Source organism: Acipenser ruthenus, chromosome 17 (genome assembly GCF_902713425.1).
Source record: "Acipenser ruthenus chromosome 17, fAciRut3.2 maternal haplotype, whole genome shotgun sequence".
NCBI classification, from domain to species: domain Eukaryota; kingdom Metazoa; phylum Chordata; class Actinopteri; order Acipenseriformes; family Acipenseridae; genus Acipenser; species Acipenser ruthenus.
In genome coordinates this window covers 33,851,700-33,873,535 of record NC_081205.1, presented here as the reverse complement: position 1 = coordinate 33,873,535, position 21,836 = coordinate 33,851,700, and the positions used below count along the sequence as shown (strand labels likewise).

The 21,836-nt window shown below is 47.6% G+C and overlaps 3 protein-coding genes across 6 annotated transcripts in view; 1 reads left to right on the top strand and 2 right to left on the bottom strand.

Moving 5' to 3' along the window:
* Positions 1 to 241: 241 nt before the first annotated feature.
* On the bottom strand, positions 242 to 6,841 carry LOC117422914 (COP9 signalosome complex subunit 7b-like). Of its 4 annotated transcripts, none has more exons than XM_058990468.1 (8): positions 6,459 to 6,841; positions 6,000 to 6,159; positions 5,257 to 5,429; positions 3,598 to 3,673; positions 3,420 to 3,508; positions 2,786 to 2,991; positions 2,304 to 2,409; positions 242 to 1,942 (listed from the first exon to the last, which is right to left on the bottom strand). In XM_058990468.1, the coding sequence occupies exons 3-8, from the start codon at positions 5,416 to 5,418 to the stop codon at positions 1,784 to 1,786; spliced, it is 798 nt and encodes a 265-aa protein (XP_058846451.1). In that variant the 5' UTR covers positions 5,419 to 5,429; positions 6,000 to 6,159; positions 6,459 to 6,841; the 3' UTR covers positions 242 to 1,783. The 4 variants fall into 4 exon arrangements, with proteins under 4 accessions (XP_058846451.1, XP_033894047.1, XP_033894046.1 ...); XM_034038156.3 differs by having other exon boundaries at positions 6,000 to 6,111; XM_034038155.3 differs by lacking the exon at positions 6,000 to 6,159 and having other exon boundaries at positions 6,459 to 6,839.
* Positions 6,842 to 12,609: 5,768 nt separating this feature from the next.
* On the bottom strand, positions 12,610 to 21,319 carry LOC117423052 (dol-P-Man:Man(5)GlcNAc(2)-PP-Dol alpha-1,3-mannosyltransferase-like). The gene is made up of 9 exons (XM_058990467.1): positions 20,540 to 21,319; positions 19,291 to 19,390; positions 18,117 to 18,264; positions 17,256 to 17,416; positions 15,441 to 15,561; positions 15,078 to 15,283; positions 14,655 to 14,730; positions 14,181 to 14,326; positions 12,610 to 13,412 (listed from the first exon to the last, which is right to left on the bottom strand). The coding sequence occupies exons 1-9, from the start codon at positions 20,727 to 20,729 to the stop codon at positions 13,262 to 13,264; spliced, it is 1,299 nt and encodes a 432-aa protein (XP_058846450.1). The 5' UTR covers positions 20,730 to 21,319; the 3' UTR covers positions 12,610 to 13,261.
* A 147-nt stretch (positions 21,320 to 21,466) lies between these two features.
* The window catches only part of LOC117423031 (EEF1A lysine methyltransferase 4-like), a 37,443-nt gene continuing 37,073 nt past the window's right edge, over positions 21,467 to 21,836 (top strand). Inside the window, exon 1 of the mRNA XM_034038376.2 lies at positions 21,467 to 21,618. Within this exon, the coding sequence (XP_033894267.2) occupies positions 21,532 to 21,618 (87 nt within the window). The 5' untranslated portion in view covers positions 21,467 to 21,531. The remainder of the gene's footprint in view (positions 21,619 to 21,836) is intronic.

Genomic DNA, 21,836 nt, shown 5'->3' with positions numbered 1-21,836 from the left:
ACAATGAGAAGCAGGCTGCAGGGTTGAGAAAAAAAAAAACAACAGACCTTGAAAATTACAAATGAATACTGAAGTCAGTTACACAATTGTTGTTTGTAGTAATGATGGTCACTTTGTACCATTAAATAGCACTTCAAGCAATAACCTGGGATTTAAAAGGAAAAATAAAATTAAACAGTACTGAAAGTATTCAAAAAATGAGTAACACTACTTCATGATAAAAGGCACCCCTGAAAAAAGACAGCAAGCAACCAAACTTTATTACACTTAAATTGTATTACAATACAAAAAAAAAAAGAAAAAAGGTATCAAGTCTTTTTTTTAGGCCCTTAAAAGGCGTAAACTTTGTTTGTCAAGCTTAAAAAATATAAAATAAAAAAATAATCACAAGCCCCTTTCAACATAGGGATCCTTATCTAAGACAGCAATGAAGGAAGAATGTTTTTTATTGGAACTGAGAAACAAGCTTCAGCCTGCTGCAAGCACAGAGCATTCACTGGGGGTCCTCTCTGCTCTATCGACAGCACATACTGTAGGCCATACACCCTGGGTCTGCAAAACAAGGCTATTTGAGAACTTTCTGAATTTCATTTTCCACAATCCAATAGCACACAGTATCACTGGAACAATAAACAATTAACAAAGAAACAAAGAAAAAAAACAAAAAACAAACAAACAAACAAAAAAAACACTGCAAATGCCAGAAAAAGTATTTATTCTTTTTCTTTTTTCCCCCCCAGTCTGACTCGGTGTGGTGGTGATCAGTGTGGAAGAGGCTGGTGGGAGTTTGAGTCGCAGGAGAGCAATCCCTGGTGGGGTGCTAGTGGTGGATGGGTGATCAGTGTGGAAGAGGCTGGGAAGAGTTTGAGTCGTAGCGCTCTCTGGTGGATGGGTGATCAGTGTGGAAGAGGCTGGTGGGGTGCTAGTGGTGGATGGGTGATCAGTGTGGTAGAGGATGGTGGGAGTTTGAGTCGTAGCACTCTCTGGTGGATGGGTGATCAGTGTGGAAGAGGCTGGTGGGGTGCTAGTGGTGGATGGGTGATCAGTGTGGTAGAGGATGGTGGGAGTTTGAGTCGTAGCACTCTCTGGTGGATGGGTGATCAGTGTGGAAGAGGCTGGGAAGAGTTTGAGTCGTAGCGCTCTCTGGTGGATGGGTGATCAGTGTGGAAGAGGCTGGTGGGGTGCTAGTGGTGGATGGGTGATCAGTGTGGTAGAGGATGGTGGGAGTTTGAGTCGTAGCACTCTCTGGTGGATGGGTGATCAGTGTGGAAGAGGCTGGTGGGGTGCTAGTGGTGGATGGGTGATCAGTGTGCAAGAGGCTGGTGGGAGTTTGAGTCGTAGCGCTCTCTGGTGGATGGGTGATCAGTGTGGAAGAGGCTGGTGGGAGTTTGAGTCGTAGCGCTCTCTGGTGGATGGGTGATCAGTGTGGAAGAGGCTGGTGGGAGTTTGAGTCGTAGCGCTCTCTGGTGGATGGGTGATCAGTGTGCAAGAGGCTGGTGGGAGTTTGAGTCGTAGCGCTCTCTGGTGGATGGGTGATCAGTGTGGAAGAGGCTGGTGGGAGTTTGAGTCGTAGCGCTCTCTGGTGGAAGGGTGATCAGTGTGGAAAAGGCTAGTGGGAGTTTGAGTCGTAGCGCTCTCTGGTGGATGGGTGATAAGTGTGGAAGAGGCTGGGAAGAGTTTGAGTCGCAGGAGAGCGCTTCCTGGAGGGGTGCTAGTGGTGGATGGGTGATCAGTGTGGAAGAGGCTGGTGGGAGTTTGAGTCATAGCGCTCTCTGGTGGGGTGCTAGTGGCGGATGGGCACCAGCCCCTTCACTTTGGACATTTTCTTAAGGGGCTGTCTCTGCTCAGCAGGCTGAGCTGCGTCCCGTTCCATCAGCTGCGGGTCCACTTCCTGGCTGGATGTTGATGCTGAAGCTTTCAACGTCTTCTTTATATTTGTAACCTTGAAAGATTGAAGAGTGAATATTAGGGAACTGACAATGCATTGACACTTACAGGAGCCCCGTTTTCATTTTCATACATTCACTCTGGAGGAGGTACACTTGTCTGTAATTCACCCATGTTGTCACACTTGATTAGTGTGGAGTGTGGCAGTTTTAACTGGAACCTCTTTTATAACAGCCATATTCTTTAAATGTGCCCCTTGGCTTAAGGATCTAGTCTTCCTTGCAGTGTACATTTTTCTGTGGGTGCAGCAGCAGGCAATGTGCTGCAAGGCACAAAGCTTCCTCCAGTGTTCTCATTATGTGGACACAAATGAGAAGGCACAACACTATGCTAACACATGAGGGGGCGCTGTTTACCTCTGTTTCCATTTGCTGCTGGGTCCTGTTGTGATTCTCTCTGCACAGATTGGCTCGGAGGACTTGCTGCTCAATACCCGATAAGACCGCCTCACAGCCGTCGCACCTGTAACATGAAGGTAAGCAAGCTGCAGAACATCAACCCAACACAATGTATCCTCCCTCCAGAGCAGGGACCAGAGCACCTGCAGGCTCCACTAAAGGCTGCCAATCCCATCTGGAACACAGGATAGAAGGGTAACAAACGTTCACACATCACCCTAAATATTGCACAACACTGGCTGTGTTCTTGATCATTTAAAATACTGGCTGTGTTCTTGATCATTTAAAGGGTCTGAGAGGTTCTGGTATGAGGATTTTCTCAACCTTGTTCAAGTAAACTGACACTCCACAGTGCCTCTACCACTGCCTGTTAATGCTAGTAACAGCCACAGTATTCAGGGAGTCTGAACATCAGCACTGTTTGAACGGACTCCACTGACCACTCCTGCAGTGTCTTCACGATGTCGCTGCTGTCCTTCCTCTGAATGTCACGTCCGATGCAGAGGTCCACCTCAAACAGCTGGCTGCGCTGGTCCAGCTTCCCCTGGATGATGTCACTGTATACGGCTTCAATGATCAGATCCTCCAGCTCTCGCAGGTTCTTCATCTCCAGATCTTTCAGCAGCACAGAATAAGGAATGCACTGCTAACCACAAGGCAGAGAATCATATTAATACACAAGAAAGAAGTGCAAAAGTACTGCTGTGTGAAAAGTCACATCACCTCTGAGTGTGGGCAACACAGTGAGAAGGTGCATAAAAACCACAATTCTCAGCCAAGCAGCTGTCATTATAGAACTGCTTGAACGTTACTGTCACAACCAATCAGATGCAAGAAAAAATAAAAGATCTTACTTTCAAAGCACATGGATGAGTGGTTTTCTGTTTGTTTTAAAAACGCAAGTGTGACGTACATACGGGTGCCTCCCTTTCCTCTGGTGGGTACTGAAGTTTATTAAAAACGTAAGTGTGATGTACATACAGGGGTCTCCCTGTTCTGGGGGATTTCCTTTCCTCTGGTGGGTACTGAAGTTTATTAAACAGTGCTATACAAATACATGATAAATCCCCATACCTTCATCCTGGCAGCCAGGCTAACTATGGTCAGGTGTTTCAATTTGTTCTTCTGGACTCCAGATAACTCAGGGAGACTTTCTTTATTCGCTGAAAGTAACCAAACAAAAAACACAGTATTTTAGTATTATTTCCATTATTTATAAATGTTTGATATTTTATTGAATACATTGGTTTACCTGTATAATCAGGGTATGTTCCATAAGCAAACAGATTTAACAGCTGAAAATATCCTGCATAAGGTCCATTTGACAGCTAAGGAAAGAAATCAGATATATTACTTTGTGCCCTGCATGTACTCCTATCCAAGAGACAGAGGCTCTCTACAAACAGCCATAGCTGTGAAAAACGTACTTTAACATGACAGGAGTGAAAGATACTTTCTCAAATTAACTAGCAAAGTATAGCGACCTCTTGTGGTTATTTCAGTAGTGGATGCATTATTAAAAAACACCACAAAATTCTGGTTTTCTTACACAATAACAAAATACAACTAAACTATAATATACATTGATATTCTTTATAAAAAAGGGAATTTTATCAGTAGTCAAAATAATACAAACACAAATTCTCTAATGATAAGGAGGCTGTGTGGTCCAGTGGTTAAAGAAAAGGGCTTGTAACCAGGAGGTCCCTGGTTCAAATCCCACCTCAGCCACTGACTCATTGTGTGACCCTGAGCAAGTCACTTAACCTCCTTGTGCTCCGTCTTTTGGGTGAGACGTAATTGTAAGTGACTCTGCAGCTGATGCATAGTTCACACACCCTAGTCTCTGTAAGTCGTCTTGGATAAAGGCGTCTGCTAAATAAACAAATAATGAAAGGCAAGTCTGTAACTAACAGCTCCATGTTTTACATGTCCCACTTTAATGCTCACAGTACCCTGAAACTGTATAAAGAACATAGACTGATCTCACAGTGACCGATTGAGAGATCGTGTATTCATCCTGCAAGGTTGCCTTCGACAGCATAACCTTCATCTTTGTGTCTGGAGAAGACATCATAGCCAATGCTGAACACCTAAAACATGGGTTCAAGTCCGCATTAACCACAAAAGGGCACTAAACGCCTGCATAGATTCATTCCCATTTTCCACACAGCTCTCCATAAGTGACTCAAACTAAGCATATCCTGGGATGGCTCTGATGAAGCCAATGCTAAGGAAGAAGATGCCGTTTTATATCCGAGAGGACATTCTGTTTCTGTCATCTATGCAGATACGTATTGGATGGGTCTGATTGAAAATGTCTCTCAGGAATTTGAGGACTTTATATCCAATTCATGCACCATGGTGGGAATTACAGCAGTATCACTGGCCAGAGAAGCATGACACATGCTGGGATCACAGCAGTATCGCTGGCCAGAGAAGCATGACACATGCTGGGATCACAGCAGTATCGCTGGCCAGAGAAGCATGACACATGCTGGGATCACAGCAGTATCGCTGGCCAGAGAAGCATGACACATGCTGGGATCACAGCAGTATCGCTGGCCAGAGAAGCATGACACATGCTGGGATCACAGCAGTATCGCTGGCCAGTGAAGGATGACACATGCTGGGATCACAGCAGTATCGCTGGCCAGAGAAGCATGACACATGCTGGGATCACAGCAGTATCGCTGGCCAGTGAAGGATGACATACGTTTCAGAATCAAGATCTCAAAAACCATTCTGACCTCTCTAACTTTTGGCCCCTTTAGCTGATCAGTCTAAAATGTAAATTTGAACTTGTTTGCCTGAAACAACCCCAGGAAGCAGGTTTGGTGTAAATAGGAGATGGTTGGTGTAATTTGCTGGGTGATTTGTCACGGAATGAGCCATGATCAAACAGACTTGCCTCCTGGATGCAGGGCAGCTCCAGAAGCTCTCCGAAGACGTAGACCCCGGGGGCCTCCAGCACCTGGGTGATGAGAGCAGTCAGAGCGGCGCCTTTAGCACGCTTTGCTAACAGAATGAACTGCTCCAGAGGATTGTGAGTGGGTTTCTGCCCCTCCGCCATTACAAACAAATCTAAACAATTAAGAAAAAAAAGACATTTTAGCAATCTTTCTCCTGCATCCTTTCATAACTTCCACTAGTACCAATAATCTTGTGCAGGTTTACAGAACAACAATTTCAACTTATTCACACCAGCATGCCGGGAAAACCTTCTGACATCAGCTAAAAGACAAGAGTGTCCATTACCATAACAATGAAATGAACACGGAGCAGTACACACCCATATCAAATAGAACATGTCCCCCATCCTGTTTGGCTGCTAACTGTGCCGTGTCAGATAGTTAAGAGTAGACCCAGCTGCTGAAATCTCATTTCATTCCGATCAGGGAAATCACCGTTTCAAAAGCATCATTTTAGATGCTCAAAAACACACTTGAAGGCGTGGGTTGCACTGATAACACACCTGTCAGGTTGTGAAAACACTCGGCCGTGTCTGTTTTCAGTACAAGCCATTCCTTCTCATGTGTGGTCTTGCTTACTGCTAACATTTTATTGTTTGGGTGCAGCCACTCCCAGACCCACCCAAGCTGGCCTCTGCCCCGTTTGGAAGCCAGTTTTACCGATAGAAAAGGAAATACGAACCAGTGCAGTAGTGTACAGTTTTTACAATAGGAAAAACAGGAAATCTTCAGAACCGACCCGGACACTCCTGGATCAATTACAAATACAATGCACCCAGATTCTGAACGAGTGGCTGAAAAAAATGTAATGCCGCAGTTTGGGGCATGTATGTACTTGCACCCTTCAACACAAACAAAACAAAACAAACACACAAAAAAAAAAAACAGGACATGTAAACTTGCTATTACTACACTATCGTTACACGCTTTAACACATCTGTAAGAGAGACCAATTTGAAATAATGTTTTTGTTTAAAAAATACTGTAATTAGAATTCAAAGCGCGACAGTTTAATGTTTAGAGAAAATAAATCCAGCCGCTCACATTCCGGTTAACCAGAAATGTATTTATTTACAAGACAAATAAAACCACACACAGGTGCAACTTGTTGTGTTAATGACAAATAATGTGTACACTGTACCCGAATTTCACCTCTCGCTGGTAGGAAGTATGCTGTGTGACGATTTCAACTGGTCTTGAGTGTGTTTCTAAATATACTGTTTCCTCAACATGTTATCAAACCGCCATGGTGCAATCTTCCCGTCACACACGCGCACTTCTCTCTTTAGAACACAGTCCACAGGGAAACACAGACCGCCTTATGCGCAACTTAAGGTTCCGTTGTTAGGAAAAGCATAATTCCTTATTTTCATAAAGAACGAATACATAGAATAACACGCATAATTAAAGTAAATTCATGTGTGGGGATATGCTGCTGTACATCCCTGAAATCTTTGTTATATTGAATTCATTCCACGATTGAAATGGGCACCCCGACCTATGAAACATGGAGCGTGCGAGATAAAAGACTTAAAGTACCAGCATACATTGGGTAGGAAACCAGTGGGTGAAGGAGAGGTGATGACGATGCGCCCTCATTGGAAATGTCTGTGACGTGTTGCTCAAGTGTTTTCAAACAAGAACGAGAGGAGGCCATTCAGCCCATCTTGCTCGTTTGGCTGTTAGTAGCTTATTGATCCCAGAATCTCATAAAGCAGCTTCTTGAATGACTCCAGGGTGTCAACTTCAACAGCATTACACATTATTTTCCTTTTTGTTCTGTACCCCATGTTCTGTTTAATTGTTGTATATTAGAACTTTTTTTTTTTTTTTTTTTTTTTTTTTTTGCAATAATAGCAAAATTAAAAAATAATAATAATAATAATAAAGTTGTAATGAATGTTATGGATAAGGAGAATGAGCTGAAAGATTGCCTCCTGTGTGTAAAAACATCGTGCTGTTGTATATGTTGAATGAAGATAGTTTGAAAAGTACTCCAGACCAACAAAAACAAAACACACATATTGCATCGGATTGTGTTGTAACTGCGAGGTTCCTTTTTCAGACTGGTAACAGAATTTGGTGACGCATTACATTGTATATGAAAGAATAAGAGTATGAGAATAGGCTACCTGTTGTCACTGCATGTTGATAATATACTGCAAGCAGTATGAGTCGAGTGCAGTGTACCACAGATAGTCCGTTTGATGTGTCTGATTTGTGGATTAAGCAGGTTTAGTCCACTTGCTTGGACTAAGATTAGTACACTTGTTAATCCCGATTGCATCGTGCCAGAAGATAATCACCACGGGTGGATCATCCGCTAAATCAGACGAAACAAGATTCTGACTGCAGCGTGCCAAATCGGACTAATTTAGTACTATGAAGTATAAGACTAATTTAGTATGCTTGCTCGTCCTACGTTTATACAACACATTTTAAAACAAAAATAGCTCCGTTATTCTCTGAAATGATGTCTGAAAATTATTAAAATGAAAAGTGAAGGCTTCTGAAGCATTTTGTTCAGTAAGGTTCGCTCGCCGATGCCGAGTCTCATGAAGCGCTTCTTGCTCAGTGCAAGGTAAGCTACTCTAGACACTCATGGTCTCAAGGTATCACTAAAATGTAACAGAATACATAACTATATGCAATATGTTAAATTGTTATATAAAATTGACAATTGCAATGTGTACGTTATATCATTACCTTGTATCGTTGATACACAATATTAAGCAATTATACATTTTCTACAATGTGGCCTATAATTTAAATATGCGGAACCCTTGTCATTTTTTCTCATTTATTATGGTTGAGGAACAAAATATTCTGAAGAGACTGGTTTTGTTTTATGCATAAAAAAATTGCAAAAACTGTAATAAAGTGCCATACAATAAGAAACTTATATTTAAATCATAAATATTATTATTTATTTCTTAGCAGACCCCCTTATCCAGGGCGACTTACAATTGTTACAAGATATCACATTATTATTACATACAATTACCCATTTATACAGTTGGGTTTTTACTGGAGCAATCTAGGTAAAGTACCTTGCTCAAGGGTACAGCAGGAGTGTCCCCCACCTGGGATTGAACCCACAACCCTCCGGTCAAGAGTCCAGAGCCCTAAACCCTACTCCACACTGCTGCTGCTGACATTATCCCACCCCAACCACCCCGCTCCAAGTCCCTTGGCTGTTTGCAGGGTGCGGCTCAGTAATCCAGTTCTTCAACACTACTACAGCTCTAGAAAAGTCATTGCTGTGCAAGTGTACAGGGGAGAGTGGTGGACCTGGATCTGATTCCAGCTGGGATTGGTGGTGAAGTCCCTGGATCTCATCAGAGCAGTGTTGGTTAGCTGTGCTGGGCTGATCCACTGCCAATGGCCTGCACACCCTCTCTGTATGTGTGACTGCTAGCTGAGTTTATTATCCAATCACATTTCAACAACGTGCAACAAAACACCCAGAGTATGTCCCCATCGTGAGCCAGGGCTATGCAGAGCTGGCCCACGGAACAGCGTGGCATGTGGTTACCTGTGTGGTGGGAAAGACCTGGGTCAGTTAGTCGTCGGTCAGTTAATTGGCTGTTAAACAGGTAGGTTTGTATGAGTGTGATTTTAGTTGATGTTCCATGCATCCCTCAGTTTGTACACAGTACAAACACACAGAGCTCTATAGTACAAGTGGGTTAAGTCTAGCCTTTTTATTTCTCCAGTCAGATTGTATTTTTGACAAACCCTTCCTCCTCTTCTGTGTGTAGCAGTGCATGCTGTACCAAATCTACAACCGTGATTTACATTATGTAATTAAGTAACTGATATGGGTTTGGTGACCAGCATGTAGAGACTGAGAGGTACTTCTGTGCTTTTAAATGTTCTGGCTAAACGAGGGAATGAGGATTTCATATTGAATTTTCATCAGGAGCCACTTTGTGAATTTTACATGATATAAAAAATAAAAAATAAAAATCCTTTTGAAAATTGTCAGCGTGACGCAAATGAAACTGGCTTTGCAGAGGCTTCAAAAGCCCCTCTGCTCCCCTGCATTCTGGATTATTATTTAATCCTGGATTAAATAACGTTCTGTATGCACGAAAGTGTAGCGTCTGAACAGTTTCCTGGATGTTTGTTGTCGTGGTATAAAGATAACATTGCCATTGAAAGGCGTGTGTGTAACCGATCAGACTGCTTATCGTGGCTGAACCGCTCGCTCTCGCTGTCTCTCCCTCCATCTCTCCCTCCTTCTCTCTCCACACTCTTATCCGTGCATTGCTTGAGGTGGCACAGTACTGCGGGCTCCATGCCATGTTCCTCGCCTTTGTTTATTTATACATGATGTAAGTATTCATGCATTTGTTTATTTTCCTCCAGCTTGGAGTCTCCAAGACAGCAGATACACAGCACAGGCACTCCCGCTGCAGCCACAGCAGGGGAGAGGAAACATCCAGACTGCAGCTCAGCAAGGTGTGCAGACGGACCGCCCTGTACTGCCCGGCAGGATGACGGAGCTACAACTCTTCTGATGGACTGGCACTGAACTCTAAAAAGGTAGCAAGTTTATTTCTTTTTTTTTCTATATATTTTTACTTTTGGAATGAGAGTTTGAGTGTTTTATGGTTATTTCCAGATTGTGTTGTAAAATAATTGTTAAGCAAGCAAGCTCAAGCTTGGAGTATAAAAAAACAAAAGCTCTGACTGCAGGTTTTACTGCGCATTACTCTGAAGTGTAGTCGACACCTGTTAATATTGTTACTAAAGCCGTGCTGCTAGCAGGATACAGCTAGGAGCACTCCAGAGTCCTTCACTTAACCTTGTTGCTCACTAGCTTTCTAACGTTACCACGTCACAAACCTGATGCTAGTGGCGCTCTGCAGCAGGGTCCTGGAACTCTGAGACAGCTCCTTGCTGAAAGCTAGATAAAGGAGCTTGTGTCCGCGTCCAGCCTTCTTGAACACACTGACCTGTGAGTAGAAGGACTGGAGTTTGTGTCCGCGTCCAGCCTTCTTGAACACACTGACCTGTGAGTAGAAGGACTGGAGCTTGTGTCTACATCCAGCCTTCTTGAACACACTGACTTGTGAGTAGAAGGACTGGAGTTTGTGTCCGCCTCCAGCCTTCTTGAACACACTGACCTGTGAGTAGAAGGACGATAGAGAGCTCTGCATGGCTGTCTATTCTGCTGCTTTTTCTAAGCTGCTCCAGTCTGATGCTTCTCTCTGTGGATCTCTCCCCCAGCCCTCAGGCTCACGGATTACGTTATAAAGGCTTCAGTAACTGTGAGTGTGACTGCATTAACATTACCTGTACAGTAAAGCTTTCATAAGATAGAGAAGCTGAGGGAAACGGTTAAGGTTAGCTTAATCATTAATCTGCAGGTGATAAAGATTATGAAGCAGCCCAGCAGTAAACTGCAAGACCAATAAGGGCCAGGGATGACTTCCACTGCTACCACAAGCCTGGTGTGCAGAATTTATTCCAGACAGTGCCTTGGTAGTACAGTGTCTTTAGTGCAGTCAAGCCCAGTCGTTGCAGCGGTTCTCATTCTCCATGTGTATTTTAAATTGAAGTACAACAGCAACGCTTTTCATCTATTTATTTACTCTGTACCAGCAAAGCACTGGCACAGATTCACAATGCAAACACAATTAGAAAACGAACCAGCTCAGATGCTGACAAAGTAAACACAAGGAGATGCAATGGGATTAATGGATGGCCAGTTTAACCTCCTCTCTGTCCTCCCTATTCAACCCCAGCTCTCATCTCTCTCTCCTCCCTATTCAACCCCAGCTCTCATCTCTCTCCTCCCTATTCAACCCCAGCTCTCATCTCTCTCTCCTCCCTATTCAACCCCAGCTCTCATCTCTCTCCTCCCTATTCAACCCCAGCTCTCATCTCTCTCTCTTCCCTATTCAACCCCAGCTCCCATCTCTCTCCTCCCTAATCAACCCCAGCTCTCATCTCTCTCCTCCCTATTCAACCCCAGCTCTCATCTCTCTCTCCTCCCTATTCAACCCCAGCTCTCATCTCTCTCCTCCCTATTCAACCCCAGCTCTCATCTCTCTCTCCTCCCTATTCAACCCCAGCTTTCATCTCTCTCTCCTCCCTATTCAACCCCAGCTTTCATCTCTCTCTCCTCCCTATTCAACCCCAGCTCTCATCTCTCTCCTCCCTATTCAACCCCAGCTCTCATCTCTCTCCTCCCTATTCAACCCCAGATGATCGCTCTCTCTCCCTCTCTGACTCTCACAGGTACCGATGGAGCGTCAGCGATCGAGAAGCATCCCCATTCACAGCGCCACCTTGGGGCCGGAAGACCCTGCGAGCCGGAACGCTGTGGTCAGGCCCAAATCTGCCAAAGGGCGCCGGCGATCCTCCCTGCAGATCCAAAGCGCTGGATACAGAGCACTGGACCCACCTCCCAGCCTGCGAACAAGCAGAGCCAGGAGAAGCAGCCAGGACAGCGACGGGCACAGCTACAGCGAGCCGCCACCTCACCCCACCACCGACCCTGAGGCCTGCCTGTGGCAGAGCAGAAACTTGAGGAGAGGCAGCAGCCAGGAGCAGGGCCAAACCTGCAGGGGCCACGGCAGGAGTGGGACTCCCTCGGCCCCTGTAGACTTTGAACCCTTTGTCCTTCCCAGAACCACCCCTGCCTTGAACAAGTACAAAGTGCTGCCTTCCATCAGACAAGAGGGCAGAGCCCTTACCCTGAACCATGAGGAGGGGCAGAGGAACAGAGGACAGGAGGCAGAGCCTTACCCTGAACCATGAGGAGGGGCAGAGGAACAGAAGACAGGAGGCAGAGCCCTTACCCTGAACCATGAGGAGGGGCAAAGGAACAGAGGACAGGAGGCAGAGCCCTTACCCTGAACCATGAGGAGGAGCAGAGGAACAGAGGACAGGAGGCAGAGCCTTACCCTGAACCATGAGGAGGGGCAGAGGAACAGAGGACAGGAGGCAGAGCCTTACCCTGAACCATGAGGAGGAGCAGAGGAACAGAGGACAGGAGGCAGAGCCCTACCCTCAACCATATGGGGGGGGGGGGAATCAGGGAGCTCCCTAATGCTGAATCGTGGGCTCAATGACAGCACAGTGCAATGCAGCTGAAACACAGTGTCCCCTCGCACTGGAATCCCATGCGGGTCGGGGAGCTCCCTAATGCTGAATCATGGGCTCAACGACAGCACAGTGCAATGCAGCTTAAACGCACACTGCAGGAAAAGCACAGCTCTTTTCTATTGAGTTTTTTTAACCTCCCCCCCCCCTCCCATTTTAAAAACCAAACAAAAAAAAAAGTTTTTATCCTTTAATTCTTAAAAAAAAATTTTTATAATAATAATAATAATAAAGAAATCACACATTGCTGCCCAAGAATCAACAAGTTGCACATGGAAAACTGAAAGATTCTACTTTTGTTTTTTGTGTCCTCCTCGTTTTTCTTTGGCTCTTTGTCGCTGTTACTTCAGCAGCAGGTCGACACAAATAAAAATAAACTCAAATGAAAAAAAATAAATAAATAAAACTATCACTCAAGGTCCCACGTCCAACATTCTCAGTGTAGGTTAATCTCAAGAGTCCCGATTGAACTGGCGAGGTGTGGAACAGTGTGGCAACTGCAAGAGGTGTATTTCTCTAATTCCATACACTGCTGAAACCCACCACACCTGTAAAGAGATTTGTTTTGTTAAAGGTTTCAGATACAGAAATACCAATAGCACTGCATAAGGTCTCACAGGGATAAGCTTTAGCCCTGTACTCTCTAACCACTAGATCAGAATGCCGTTCCTTCCCCCAGAACATTCTGCTGAGCAGAGACTGAGAAAGCGCTGGACGGCTAGATTACACCAAGACTGGACTCTCTGTGCTTGCACTCTCCTTCTCCTCGTATGGGACTGACGGGGAAGGGCCTGTTTGAACAGTCCTCCCATGGTGCTGGACGGGGGATCACTTGCGTTTGTGGAGGTCGACGGCAGCCTCCTCTCCATACCACAGAGACAGCAGGATGATGAGATGGCAGGCGTGCAGCGCAGCCGAGCTGTACACCGTGGAGGGATAGGTGTTCCAGGACAGCTCCACCAGCCCCAGGATCAGCACCCTGCAAACAGACATTCAATCACTGATCAATCAGCACCCTGCAAACAGGGATTCAATCCCATCAGAGATCAAATCAGCACCCTGCAAACAGACATTCAATCACTGATCAATCAGCACCCTGCAAACAGGGATTCAATCCCATCACTGATCAATCAGCACCCTAAAAAAACAAGCATTCAATCCCATCACTGATCAATCAGCACCCTGCAAACCACATCACCCTGCAGATCACTTCTCCAATTAACTCCACAGGTACATTATTATTATTATTATTATTATTATTATTATTTATACCTTAGTAGATGCCCTTACCCAGGGCGACTTACAGTTGTATACAAAAAATACATAAAGAATTACAGTACAATTAAGAGCAATTCAATATACAAAAAGAATAAAGAAATAAAACTAGGGCTGATGCTTGATGCAAACATATTTCCAGAAAACATTTCAATCAGTAATTTGAAATAAGGAAAATGACATACCTAGTTGATTCTATTTAGTTTTACTGATTACAGCACTGCCCCTAGTGGCAAAACAGGGAATGATTGACCTGTCTAAAATATCCCCCATCAGGCCCTGGATCCACAAATAAAATGATGTGTTAAACATAGAAAATGACTTGTGTAAAATCCTGGGACTGGAAGGGCTCTTCTTAGTGCAGAATCCCATAGGGCTGTGGTGGGACTGTATTTAGCAGGGTAGTTTCATTGCTCATGTGTTATCCTGGCACAGCACTGAAGAGTGCGTCTCTGAATCAGAGGGGTCCTACCTGAGCAGGGGAGCCAGTTTCGTGACCCGGCCGCTCCACAGCAGGTAGGGCAGCGTGTGGAAGTACCACACATAGAACTGGTAGTGCAGCGAGCGGCTGAAACACACCCCGATGAAGTTGGAGGTGAACAGTGTGTAGGTGATCTGTGCTGCGCTGTCAAGGAAGGGAAGTGGACCGATATGCAGCGAGTGAGAATACAGGCAGACAGACAGACATATAGGCATACAGACATACAGACAGGCAGACACAGGCATACATATACACACACTGTGCTGCTGTGTGAAGATACTCCAAAACGGGATCAACACAACATGAGACATTAAACTCTGGAGACGGTTTTCCTGTTTCATTACATGACACGGCCACTTCTTAGTGATCTGAACCAGGCTCGAGTCTAAGCACTGAAGCCATGCCGGGGGACTCTGTAAATGAAACCCAGTCTGAATTCCAGCAGTGCACTAATACAAGGATATGGTCAGCGGTGAGCTTCGGCGAGGTGTGTTTGCGCTGGGCTGGGTCCTTCAGCAGGGCGATGATGCTCTCCTGAGACCTGAAACACAACCGGGAGCGCGGCTCAGTCCTGGGGCAGGGTGTCTGTGTGTGAGTGTGTATATATTATATATATAGAGGCAGGAGGGGGCAGCCCTCACTTATAGATCACATTCACTCCAGCACAGAGACCAGGCTGTTTGCGAATCCTGCCAGTACTGAAAGCAGCTACCTGACCTGTGTGTGTGTGTGTGTGTGTGTGTGTGTGTGTGTGCGTGTGCGCGTGCGTGTGTATTATATATAGAGGCGGATCCTGCCAGTACTGAAAGCAGCTCCCTGTGTGTGTGTGTGTGCGTGTGTATTATATATAGAGGCGGATCCTGCCAGTACTGAAAGCAGCTCCCTGACCTGTTCCAGCGGTAGAGAGTGAAGAGCAGCAGCATGGAGAGGTGCGCCCCCAGCAGGGCCAGGTGGAAATAGCGGCTGAGGAAGACCTCCTCAGGGAGGAAGCGCCAGTTCACAGTCCACTCGAAGAGGAACTGCCGGCCCAGGTCAAAGGAGCGGCTCACGTAGCCCAGCGGGTTCTCCAGCAGGAAGGGGAGGCCCAGCGCCACCTGGGGGCAAACAGAGCACAGCGTTCCACTTGGCAATAAGAAAAAGTGACCAACTGCAGCTTACTTACACAAAATTACACACTACTGCTTACACACTATTACACACTATACCCAAGACAAGCACGCTGCAGAATCTCTGTATTCACAGTAACTGTACCTGTATAGCTGCACAGAGGGAGAGCCTGGGAATGGTCCTCAGCAGCCCGAACTCACAGAGCAGCAGAAACAGCAGCCCGGGGGCGAACAGAAACACGTTCATCTTCACAGACACTGCCAGACTGGAGGGAGAGGGAGGGATAGAGAGAGGGAAGGGGAGGGGAGAGGGGGGGATAGAGAGAGGGAGTGACAGGGAGAGGGAGGGATAGAGAGAGGGAAGGGGAGGGGAGAGGGGGGGACAGGAAGGGGGAGTGACAGGGAGAGGGAGACAGAGAGAGAGAGGGAGGGGCAGAGGGAGAGGGAGGGATAGAGAGAGGAAAGGGGAGGGGGAGAGGGGGGGACAGGAAGGGGGAGTGACAGGGAGAGGGAGACAGAGAGAGAGGGAGGGGCAGAGGTAGGGGGAGAGAGGGAGGGGCAGAGGGAGAGGGAGGGATAGAGAGAGGGAAGGGGAGGGGAGAGGGAGGGATAGGCAGGGGGAGTGACAGGGAGAGAGAGGGAGACAGAGAGAGAGAGGGAGGGGCAGAGGGAGAGGGAGAGAGGGAGGGGCAGAGGGAGAGGGAGGGATAGAGAGAGGGAAGGGGAGGGGAGAGGGAGGGATAGGCAGGGGGAGTGACAGGGAGAGAGAGGGAGACAGAGAGAGAGAGGGAGGGGCAGAGGGAGAGGGAGGGATAGAGAGAGGAAAGGGGAGGGGGAGAGGGGGGGACAGGAAGGGGGAGTGACAGGGAGAGGGAGACAGAGAGAGAGGGAGGGGCAGAGGTAGGGGGAGAGAGGGAGGGGCAGAGGGAGAGGGAGGGATAGAGAGAGGGAAGGGGAGGGGAGAGGGAGGGATAGGCAGGGGGAGTGACAGGGAGAGAGAGGGAGACAGAGAGAGAGAGGGAGGGGCAGAGGGAGAGGGAGAGAGGGAGGGGCAGAGGGAGAGGGAGGGATAGAGAGAGGGAAGGGGAGGGGAGAGGGAGGGATAGGCAGGGGGAGTGACAGGGAGAGAGAGGGAGACAGAGAGAGAGAGGGAGGGGCAGAGGGAGAGGGAGAGAGGGAGGGGCAGAGGGAGAGGGAGGGATAGAGAGAGGGAAGGGGAGGGGAGAGGGGGGGACAGGAAGGGGGAGTGACAGGGAGAGAGAGGGAGACAGAGAGAGAGGGAGGGGCAGAGGGAGAGGGAGGGATAGAGAGAGGGAAGGGGAGGGGAGAGGGGGGGACAGGCAGGGGGAGTGACAGGGAGAGGGAGACAGAGAGAGAGGGAGGGGCAGAGGTAGGGGGAGAGAGGGAGGGGCAGAGGGAGAGGGAGGGATAGAGAGAGGGAAGGGGAGGGGAGAGGGGGGGACAGGAAGGGGGAGTGACAGGGAGAGGGAGGGATAGAGAGAGGGAAGGGGAGGGGAGAGGGGGGGACAGGCAGGGGGAGTGACAGGGAGAGAGAGGGAGACAGAGAGAGAGAGGGAGGGGCAGAGGTAGGGGGAAGAGGAGAGAAAGGGAGAGGGAAGGGGAGAGAGAGAGAGAGCACATTAAATCAGGGCACTCCCTTCAGACACTGCCAGACTGTGCAACAGGGGGGAGAGGGAGCAAGCTAATCAATTAATAATTTAATCCTGTGAAACATGCTGGCATGCCCACACTGTATTTTTAACCTGTTTCTAGATATTTCTGCAGTGAAGGTTGCCACCTGCTGGTGAACTGCTGTAACTGTTCTTATCCCCCTGTACCTTTTCAATTTCCCAGTGTGCTACACTGCGTCCCCCTTTCACACGGCTGGCACTAACGCGTATCTGCATCACATTGCCTTGCGCTAACAGCCTCCCTGCAGCTCAGAGACCGCAGGACTTGCCTGTAGAAGCAGCAGCCTAGTGTCCAGCGGCCGTCCAGGAAGAGGTTGACCGCCACAAAGAGAAGCATCATGGCCACGGGGTCATTGAAGAGCCGCAGGATGAAGATGGAGTGGATCCGATAGGAGGCACAGCACATGAAGAAGAACACGAAGGGGGGCACCTGAAGAACAGCATGATGGTTAGGAGCAGCAGACAGGGAGGGTGGGAGAGAGACAGGCAAGCAGGGGAGGGTGGGAGAGAGACAGGCAGGCAGGGGAGGGTGGGAGAGAGACAGGCAGGCAGGGGAGGGTGGGAGAGAGACAGGCAGGCAGGGGAGGGTGGCAGGCAGGCAGGCAGGCAGGGGAGGGTGGGAGAGAGGCAGGCAGGCAGGGGAGGGTGGCAGGCAGGCAGGCAGGCAGGGGAGGGTGGGAGAGAGACAGGCAGGGGAGGGTGGCAGGCAGACAGACAGGCAGGGGAGGGTGGCAGGCAGGCAGGCAGGGAGGGGAGGGTGGCAGACAGGCAGGCAGGGGAGGGTGGCAGGCAGGCAGGGAGACAGGCAGGAGAGTATGGGAGAGCGTCACCTAGGCAGGAGTGTGACAGAGACACAGGCAAAGGGGCGTCTGGCAAACAGGCAGGCACAGAAAGAGCTGGGACAGAGGCAGACTTTTCTTGTGCATGCAGATTGGACCAATTCTGAACCAATGCAAGAAGAAACTGAGCCACTCTAGACATTACAAAAGCAAAACAGACAAGAATTCTACCTGAATTATTTCTCTCGCTCACAAAAATATATTTGAAAACAAATCAAAACAAAAATGTGTATACAGATTTGCTTGAACCGTATAAAAGTAACAAAAAGCTTGTTTTGGGTCCTTGCTGACCTTGCTGGTGCGGAGGTAGATACGAAACACCAGGAGCAGCGTGACGAGGTAGAAGACTGCGAAGAGGTACTGACCCAGCCGAACATCCCTCCCCCGGCCAGTCACGTAGTACAGCACTGTGAAGATGTACACAAAGCCAGCTGGGTACCTGAGAAGAACAGAGCACCAGGACTCAGGGACATGCGAGCACAGCAACACATACCAGAGCAACAGCACTCAGGGACATGCGAGCACAGCAACACATACCAGGACAACAGCACTCAGGGACATGCGAGAACAGCAAAACATACCAGAGCAACAGGACTCAGGGACATGCGAGCACAGCAAAACATACCACAGCAACAGGACTCAGGGACATGCGAGCACAGCAACACATACCTGATAACAGGACTCAGGGACATGCGAGAACAGCAAAACATACCAGAGCAACAGCACTCAGGGACATGCGAGCACAGCAACACATACCAGGACAACAGCACTCAGGGACATGCGAGAACAGCAAAACATACCAGAGCAACAGGACTCAGGGACATGCGAGCACAGAAACACATACCAGAGCACCAGAGGGACACAGAGCAGGGTGGACATGCAAGCACAGTCACACAGTTGCTGCCTGCTCCCCAGGGACACAGAGCAGGGTGGACATGCAAGCACAGTCACACAGTCACTGTCTGCTCCCCAGGGACACAGAGCAGGGTGGACATGCTTTGGAATTCATCCGCTGTAGCGACAGAGCTGTATAACCAGCGCACTGCAAACGTGACCCCGGACTGACCCCTGAGCAACACCCTCTCATGCATCCGTTTCAGGAAATCTTGCTGCCTGTATTAACATGGATTAGTGTGGAGATCCTGTGACTCAGTGAACAGTGAACAGCACAGCAGCTGCGGCAGAGAAACTCGCTCACTCTGAAAAAACACAAAGCGCTTTGCAACAGCTGCTCCACCCCCTTGTGATGTTTTTATTGAAGCACTGCATTCAAATCTAAACCACGGTTAGTTCTACAACTCAGCGACATAGTGGATTTGAGCTCTAAGCATCTAGACACACTACTCCAGGGTAACAGCGATGTGCAGTTTGAGTTCCTGTGCAGTGTTGAACTCCAGGGTTACAGAGACGTGCAGTTTGAGTTCCTGTGCAGTGTTGAGAGTTGTATCTGTCAGTCAGCACTTACACCAAGGGGCCAGTGTCTCCTTTCAGCTGAGTGTAATCGTACGTTCCATTGATAACCCCCTCCACCTCATCCATGTAGGCTTTCCAATCAATCTCTGTATCTGAAAACACAACACAGCAGCAGGGCACTTACACACTGTACAGTATTGAGAGAATACAAAGGGCAGCAGACTCCACGGTACTGACTGGGACCTGATGTTTCCTTATTAGCACAATGGTCTCTCCAAAGTGAAATGTGTAGGAGAGTAGTCTGGGCTGTACAGTGCAACAGCAAAGCATGCATTATTTGCAAACATAACCAGATTCTTCTTCATAATTAAAGCTATACTGTATTTGGAATCTGTGTTGGAATACAAAAGCTCCCACAGATAATATTTCTATTTGATTCTATTATTTTTCTAGCAGTTCTGAAACACAGCCCATGCTTGAATGGACAAGAGCAGCCACTGTAGCAAGTGGGCAGCCTACATTAGGTCTGAAGAGATACATTGATCTCACTAGTTATACTTTCCAGATGAGCCAGTGCGGTGTTAGTGTGCGTGCCGCACACACACGAACAAACACTGACACACACACACTCATACACTGACACACACACACGCAATGGTGTATTTCTAGTCTCGACTGCACGGTTTCATGTGTATCGTGTGGATGCACAAAGGAGGGGATCATGGCTCAAACAAACAGCAGCAGCAGTTTGAGAAGCGCGAGTCCAGCTGCTGTCACGGATTATGTGTCTGACACGGATAGGCACGCAGGACACGCTACTCCGCGTGTTTGTACGTGTCATTGCAATTACTACATGCTGTGGAAATCTTACTTTACAAGCATGCAAATCCGCTTTATGATTTAGTAATGTTTTGTTGCATCTCTTTGACAGGTTACTGCTACACCTTGTATCTATCGTGGTCAGTTCGGGTGACTGCACTTTCTGCAGTCAGTCCCATAGCTGTATGTATGCACTTTGTTCCTATGGTTTCTTTTCGCATGCACGATACATATTGTTGTTTGTAAACGACTGTTTTTGTTTTGTTTTTTTTAACTGTAAACGAGTTGCAATGGACGTTTCGCATCACAGTGTAACAACGTCTTCACTCGCCCCACTCCCTGAGACTCGTATTTGCAGTTTTGCATTTCGCCGTCTAGTTTAAATGAACTATCTGGCAGCGGCTGTGCATTGGGAGTAATCTTCTAGTACAGCACTAGTACTGACATACTGTGTGTAATAATATCCGTGCAGTTTCACTTACATGCAACTCGGTGGATCACCCAGATATTGATCCCGATCTCGGCGATCCAAAGTACCGCGGTCACGAGCAGGGTATACTCGGGTTTGAACAGAACCCGCTGCTTATCCTTCCATAGAGCGCGTAGGGTCCCCCAAATCGGAGACGGGGGTCCCGCAGATTTTTTCCTCGCGACTACCGCACCAGCTGCCATCTCTGACTCTTCGCTCTCTGTAGCCGGGTGTCACGGCATAAAGTATCCCCCCCCCGGAAACACTTCCTGTGGCCGGTCTGGAACTTACACCAGTGCCACTATTAATAACCTCTCGTGGAACTGAGTGACGCGGATCAGTCGTGATTTTTATTCTAAAATTAGACTATTTCCTAAACTGCATCCGTACTGATTTTGTGGCTTCGTTCCTCGGTGGCACTGCTTTTGGTTGGCCGTATAGGCTATATTAATATGTTGGTGAATGACTCACTGACCACACCGCCGTTTCCCTGGGGGTCTGTTTCACCTGCACTCCGGCCACGCGTTTTCTGTCACGTATACACTCCTCCCAATACATCCTACAGGGGCCGTAGTTATATATAGTTATATATTTCACATGTTAACCAACGAAACCTTAGCCATTAAACTTCACTACATATTCACCTATTATTTGCACAAAGAATTAAAAAATAAGACAGGTACAGCCTCCGGGTGGGCGGCGCGTATCAGCGTTGCACTTCCGGATGCTCCACGTGTGTATTTAAAGCCGGCTGACTCTCTATCTCTGATGCGTTCGTATTGTGCGCTTCTGGGGTTTCTGGTTAGCAGTGTCAATTTGTTCTGCAAAAGGTCGCTGCCTTTGTTGCCAGTTTTTTGCTCAGATCTCCAGAGGGAGGTGCTGTTCTGTAGGCACAGCGTCATCAGTCCCGTGCAGCTTTTTGTTTCTGCTCACGTGAGGAATCCCGGCGTTGTGCAACACCGGTAATATAGTTAAGCAGCACATTTTATAAAACAACAACTGACAATGGAGCAGTTGCCCGATAGCAACTCCAGATACAAAGACGTGGATTACTGGGACGAGAGGTACAAGCTCTGGAGGCTGTGTGGTCCAGTGGTTAAAGAAAAGGGCTTGTAACCAGGAGGTCCCCGGTTCAAATCCCACCTCAGCCACTGACTCATTGTGTGACCCTGAGCAAGTCACTTAACCTCCTTGTGCTCCGTCTTTCACGTAATGAGACGTAATTGTAAGTGACTCTGCAGCTGATGCATAGTTCACACACCCTAGTCTCTGTAAATCGCCTTGGATAAAGGCGTCTGCTAAATAAACTA

Bases quoted from the DNA above. Each gene is read 5' to 3' on its own strand.
- LOC117422914 (XM_058990468.1), bottom strand. From the start codon at position 5,418: ATGGCGGAGGGGCAGAAACCCACTCACAATCCTCTGGAGCAGTTCATT. The intron at 2,992-3,419 runs GTATGGGGATTT...CCTTGTGGTTAG, and splicing joins GCCTGGCTGCCAGGATGAAG to CAGTGCATTCCTTATTCTGT. The intron at 1,943-2,303 runs GTAAACAGCGCC...CAATCTTTCAAG, and splicing joins AGCAGCAAATGGAAACAGAG to GTTACAAATATAAAGAAGAC.
- LOC117423052 (XM_058990467.1), bottom strand. From the start codon at position 20,729: ATGGCAGCTGGTGCGGTAGTCGCGAGGAAAAAATCTGCGGGACCCCCG. The intron at 18,265-19,290 runs GTAAGTGCTGAC...TGTTCTTCTCAG, and splicing joins GGAGACACTGGCCCCTTGGT to GTACCCAGCTGGCTTTGTGT. The intron at 17,417-18,116 runs GTCAGCAAGGAC...GCTGTTCTTCAG, and splicing joins TCTACCTCCGCACCAGCAAG to GTGCCCCCCTTCGTGTTCTT.